Genomic DNA, 5686 nt, shown 5'->3' with positions numbered 1-5686 from the left:
TTACGCCACAAGGAGGTGCAGTCTGCTAACAACAGAACCCCAGCTTCGCACAAATAATATTGTAGAGTACTGCAAATGTACATTCAAACATGTAACATGACCTGACTCTAGAGGTAAAATGCACTAAAGCATCTAGTGTTTTAACTCCAAAAGAGGGTAAGGCAGAAAATGCATTAATAATAAAGCACTATCATTAGAGCTGCTTTAAAAAAAACGAGATGATAGGAGGAGCTGAACTGCATCATCACATGCCATTCGTCATTCACTTCCAGGTTACTATGAACGGCGACGCGGGAACTTTACAGCAGTAGTTCCTGATGATCAGATATTTATGCACTGTCCGGACTGCTGTTTTATAAATATAATCGTGAGATGGATCCCTCAGAGGTAGAGTTCCTGGCGGAAAAGGAGATGGTGACCATCGTTCCGAATTTCAGTCTCGATAAAATATATTTAATTGGGGTGAGTGGAGTGCTTGAATCTGCACGTAATCAATTTCTCGTACGCACGCATTTAGCAGTTTACTGAATATCAATTATTTACTTGCACTCACATATTTTGTTGGCTTTTGCTGATTTTCTACAAGACAGAATGGTGTGCAACAGACAGTAAATACTGGTTCTAGAGGAAAGTAACTATTGTCATTGATTTATAAGCATGTGCTGTGGGACTGTAGCAAAAAGTAAGAAACCAGTAAATGTTCAAGTTGCTAGTTTTTTTCAGTCTAACGATATCATGATATCAGTTCTGTGTTACTTGACAGGGAGACCTTGGCCCCTTCAACCCAGGGCTGCCTGTGGCTGTGCCGGTCTGGCTGGCGATCAATCTAAAGCAGAGGCAGAAGTGCAGAATCATCCCCCCCGAATGGATGGATGTTGGTAAGAACAGACCTCTGTTGTCCATTGTCATTTCAGTTGATTTCAAAGTGAAAATATCAAGAGAACCCTAATGCGGATAGACGGGGATGTTTTTACAGATCTGGAGACTCATCCATTTGCGATTACGTTTGTTAAGGACATTCTTCACACAAGTTACAGAGCTTATCATAATGGCGAATGTGTGGAAGTGTATGTTGGACTTGTATTTCTGGATTTACAGCCAACATTTCTGCCACATTTTCACAGCATGCATCACTTAAAAATCAGCCACGATCAAATACAGCATTTTCAACAGGACTTGTCTTCATGTTTACTGTAATAATCTCTAGAAAAACTTGAAGAGATCAGAGAGCAGGAGAGGAAGGAAGAAGCGTTTACTCCCATCCCCAATCCGTACTACATGGAGCTGACCAAGTTATTGCTAAACCAGTAAGTGAAGCAGCTTTCCAGTGGTGTGACTGGGAGAACTTTTTCTTTTTCCGTTGCAATTGGGATTTGACAAGATTGCAGGGTTTTAAGTCGTGCACACGAAAAATGGAGTGCTCACATTTTCTGAGAAACCGATTCTGTTATAATATATATATAATTGTGCAACCTATTGAAGTGGCTGTGGTATAACTTTTCAATGTGTTGCATCTGATCAGCTTAGATGTGTTTTTCATCCAACCCATGTGCGTTTTCTTGAATACCCACCCCACTCAGTCACTCAGTTACTCAGTTGGTCAGAAGCAAATGCAGTAATCAACTGAAAATGGCTAAACCATCATGTAAAATGTTAATTTATCATGCAGCAAGTATAGGGACCTCATCTAACAATTACTACTGCTCTTATTTTAGAAACGGGCTGAATAAAACTAGTATTGTGTTATGTCTCATAAATACATAAAACATATATGTTATCTTTTTACAAAACCATTCTGTCGGAGGCGCCATTCCCTCCTGTGACTGGCCACTGCTGGTTAGGTTTTGTTTTTGTTCACACAAGATTACTAAATGTTAACGTAAATGTGGCCCTCCCTTCCCAGCGCCTCCGATAATATTCCAAAAGCTGATGAGATCAGAACCCTGGTGAAGGATACGTGGGACACTCGCATCGCCAAGCTGCGCCTGTCTGCAGACAGCTTCGTCAGTCAGCAGGAAGCACATGCCAGGGTAAGGAAACTGCCCTCCTGTGTTACACATGGCTGTGACAGGCAGCTGTGACTGAAGAGAAGATTCCGAGTGCCTTGTCACAGCACTGTAACATACACTTCTCAAAAAACAAAATGAAATATACGAGCACATGCAATAAGAACCACTCGGGCATTATTGTGGGTTATTATTACACATTTAAATAATGTGTTTTATTTCTAGCTGGATAATCTCACCCTGATGGAAATTAACACAATCGGGACCTTCCTCACAGACTCCTTGAACCACATGTACAAACTGCGCACCAACCTGCAGCCTGGCAAGGAGGCTGGCAAGTCCCAGGACTTCTAGAACACCGCCCCCTACTGGTGATTAGAGGAACGGGATCATCAAGACTTGACAGAACAGCATTGGACTTTAAGAACATAGCAACCTGAAGATCATTTCAGAAGCCAAACATTGATTCTGTTTAAGGCAGTGACTGACCTTAAGCAGGCACAGAAATGTATTAAATCATTGTTATAAAAGCAATGACATCTGCTGTGAAAACAGCAGTTTTTTGTACAAGGCTGTCCACTTCATCGTAAACTATATATTTTTGTATATAAGGTGCCCTTTACCTGTGCAAACATTTGACTTCCTTTTTGAAATTTGAACCTGTCTAAGCATGCCTCAGGATTTAGTAAAAACCTAAATCCAAGATAATGTAAAATGAATAATACAATTATGCAGTACTGTCTGATTTAAGAATATTACTCTACACCCCTTTTAAAGCATGATTTGATAGAAATTTAAATGTAAAATTGGTAAAGTAGATTAAATAGAGTTGTATATAATGTATGCTATGTTTTAGTCTTAAAGGATTTTCTATATAAAAATAAAAACTCATTCATTGGAGTTTGTTTTTGATTGATAATTTCCTCAATAAGGTTGGTAAGTAAACATTATTTAAGTGCAAATCATATAGCCTTATTATTGTCAGTGCCATCACTAATAAAAAGCAACAGAACTACAGGATATTAATTGGTTTAATTGAAGTAAATGAAATCACACCAGAAGTTGAGATTGGTTTGACTTAAAAGTATTCTGTGCCTTATTTCGCCAGCAGAGGGCGCTCAGATATTGTCATATTATAAGAATTATTAATTTCTTAGACGCCCTTATCCTTACAGTCATTGCAAAGTATCACATTAAAGATAATAGCAGTTATAGAATACAATAAAATCAGTGTTTGTCACTATTTCCTAAGGACAGAAGGTGCAAAATAGGGTTTTCTTTAAAAAAAAAAAAAAAATGCACATTGACTTTGACTAAAAAGAGCCATACTGGTGATGACCAGGGATTTAAAGAGTCACAAAATAAGTTGAGTGGAGTGAACAAAAAAAAATTACATGAAGATTTCAGTATTGCTGTGCTCATAAAACAATTTGTATGCTTTTTCAGAACCTGAGTGGCATTTTGGCTGCCCTTGGTAATCCTAAGTGTTCCATGTGAAACGTGATGCATTGTCAAAATGAAAATGTTACAAAGTTAGTATCGGGTATGACCTCCCTGAGCATTAACACAATCCTGGCAGCGTCTGGATAGACCGCTCTTCCTGAGCAGCTGCAGCCAGCTGGTGAAGGTTGTCTCCTCTGGATGGCACTGGCTATTTGGCCCCACAGATGTTATATTGGACTCAGGTCAGGAGAAAAAGCTGGCCACTGGCAAGACCTTGACATTGTTTCTTTGAAGTTGTGCAATTGTAATCCTAGCACTGTGAGGTCTTGCATTCTCCTACTGGAAAATTGACACTTCTGGATTGGCCTGCAGGGGTGGAAAAGCTGTTGCCTCCAGGACTTTGTGAATGTACCGCTAAGCAATAAGGTTGCCCTCAATCTGCACCAAAGTTTTTCTTGTGTTAAAGGAGATTCCTCCTGATGTTGAGCTACAGTCATTCTGCTGATACGCAGTTTGATCAATCTTTAGCTATTTTATTATGCAGATGGATCAGTTGGATGTGATGGTCCTGGGTCATTGTGGTGACCCTCTGCCTTCCAGGACGTGGCCTGTCTCTCACAGAGCCAGTTTCCTGGTTTCTCTGGACTAGTCTGCTGATTGTTGTTGTTGAAGAAGAACATTTCATTTTCTGGACAACTTCACTCACAGACAGGCTGCCTTCAATCGTGCCTATAAAAACCATGCCATCTTCATTACTCAAGCGGGGCATTAATTAAAATCATATTTTCTCGAAGGGCTATTTCTACAGATTCTTAACTCATTTTGGCAATTTTAACTCAACTCAAATACCAAACAATGAGCACCTTGTGTTTTTATGAAATCACATGCCTTGAGCTCAGTATTTTGTTATCCCAAGGATCAATACTACTCAAACAATCAATAAACCTGCTCACTATTTAAAATGTAAACAACATTATCTATGTGCCCAATGAGCTATTGATGTAAAATTTAAGTCTGTTGCGTTTTCATTGTGCATCAGTATATACTCTGTATATATTTTTTATGCACTTTACTCCATGGGTGGGGAAGAATATGTCCCTATTGAGCAAATAATCATCCACAAGCAAAAGCTAGATGACAACTTCAAGTCCCTAATCAGCTCACACCACTTCAAATAAAAAAAGCTGGTTCATCCAGGTCTCAATGTGGAGACTGGTCATTAAAGCATTCTCAGGGCAGTTGAGTGAACATAAAGTATGGCTTAAAACAGGACAAGACATCAAGGGTCAAAATCATAAACTCCTTTTGAAAAACCAAGATTTAACTTGAAGAAGTAATTGAAACCAATATTAAGTACAAACAACAGAGAACCTTTAATTATGTATTTTTTTACCATTACATTAATAATAATTTTTTTTTTGCAGGAACTTTTTTTTTTATATATATATATATACAGTGGCTTGCGAAAGTATTGACCCCCCCCCCCCCCCCCCTTGGCATTTTTCCTATTTTGTTGCCTTACAACCTGGAATTAAAATTGATTTTTATTTGGATTTCATGTAATGGACATACACAAAATAGTCCAAATTGGTGAAGTGAAATGAAAAAAATAACTTGTTTAAAAAAATTCTAAAAAATAAATAACGGAAAAGTGGTGCGTGCATATGTATTCACCCCCTTTGCTATTAAGCCTCTAAATAAGATCTGGTGCAACCAATTACCTTCAGAAGTCACATAATTAGTTAAATAAAGTCCACCTGTGTGCAATCTAAGTGTCACATGATCTCAGTATATATACACCTGTTCTGAAAGGCCCCAGAGTCTGCAACACCACTAAGCAAGGGGCACCACCAAGCAAGCGGCACCATGAAGACCAAGGAGCTCTCCAAACAGGTCAGGGACAAAGTTATGGAGAAGTACAGATCAGGGTTGGGTTATAAAAAAAATATCTGAAACTTTGAACATCCCACGGAGCACCATTAAAGCCATTATTAAAAAATAGAAAGAATATGGCACCACAACAAACCTGGCAAGAGAGGGCCGCCCACCAAAACTCACGGACCAGGCAAGGAGGGCATTAATCAGAGAGGCAACAAAGAGACCAAAGATAACCCTAAAGGAGCTGCAAAGCTCCACAGCGGAGATTGGAGTATCTGTCCATAGGACCACTTTAAGCCGTACACTCCACAGAGCTGGGCTTTACGGAAGAGTGGCCAGAAAAAAGCCATTGCTTAAAG

The 5686-nt window shown here is 39.2% G+C and overlaps 1 protein-coding gene across 1 annotated transcript; it reads left to right on the top strand.

Moving 5' to 3' along the window:
- The first annotated feature begins 292 nt into the window (after positions 1 to 292).
- gins2 (GINS complex subunit 2) lies at positions 293 to 2850 on the top strand. Its single transcript, XM_041222271.1, has 5 exons — positions 293 to 462; positions 764 to 878; positions 1208 to 1307; positions 1904 to 2030; positions 2232 to 2850. The coding sequence occupies exons 1-5, from the start codon at positions 373 to 375 to the stop codon at positions 2358 to 2360; spliced, it is 561 nt and encodes a 186-aa protein (XP_041078205.1). The 5' UTR covers positions 293 to 372; the 3' UTR covers positions 2361 to 2850.
- The last annotated feature ends 2836 nt before the right edge of the window (positions 2851 to 5686 follow it).

This window comes from Polyodon spathula, chromosome 21, assembly GCF_017654505.1.
Source record: "Polyodon spathula isolate WHYD16114869_AA chromosome 21, ASM1765450v1, whole genome shotgun sequence".
Classification (NCBI taxonomy): Eukaryota; Metazoa; Chordata; class Actinopteri; order Acipenseriformes; family Polyodontidae; genus Polyodon; species Polyodon spathula.
Note: the sequence above shows the minus strand (reverse complement) of the source record. Positions and strands in the feature narration are given on the sequence as shown.

Bases quoted from the DNA above. Each gene is read 5' to 3' on its own strand.
- gins2 (XM_041222271.1), top strand. From the start codon at position 373: ATGGATCCCTCAGAGGTAGAGTTCCTGGCGGAAAAGGAGATGGTGACC. The intron at 879-1,207 runs GTAAGAACAGAC...AATAATCTCTAG, and splicing joins CCCCGAATGGATGGATGTTG to AAAAACTTGAAGAGATCAGA. The intron at 2,031-2,231 runs GTAAGGAAACTG...TTTTATTTCTAG, and splicing joins AGCAGGAAGCACATGCCAGG to CTGGATAATCTCACCCTGAT.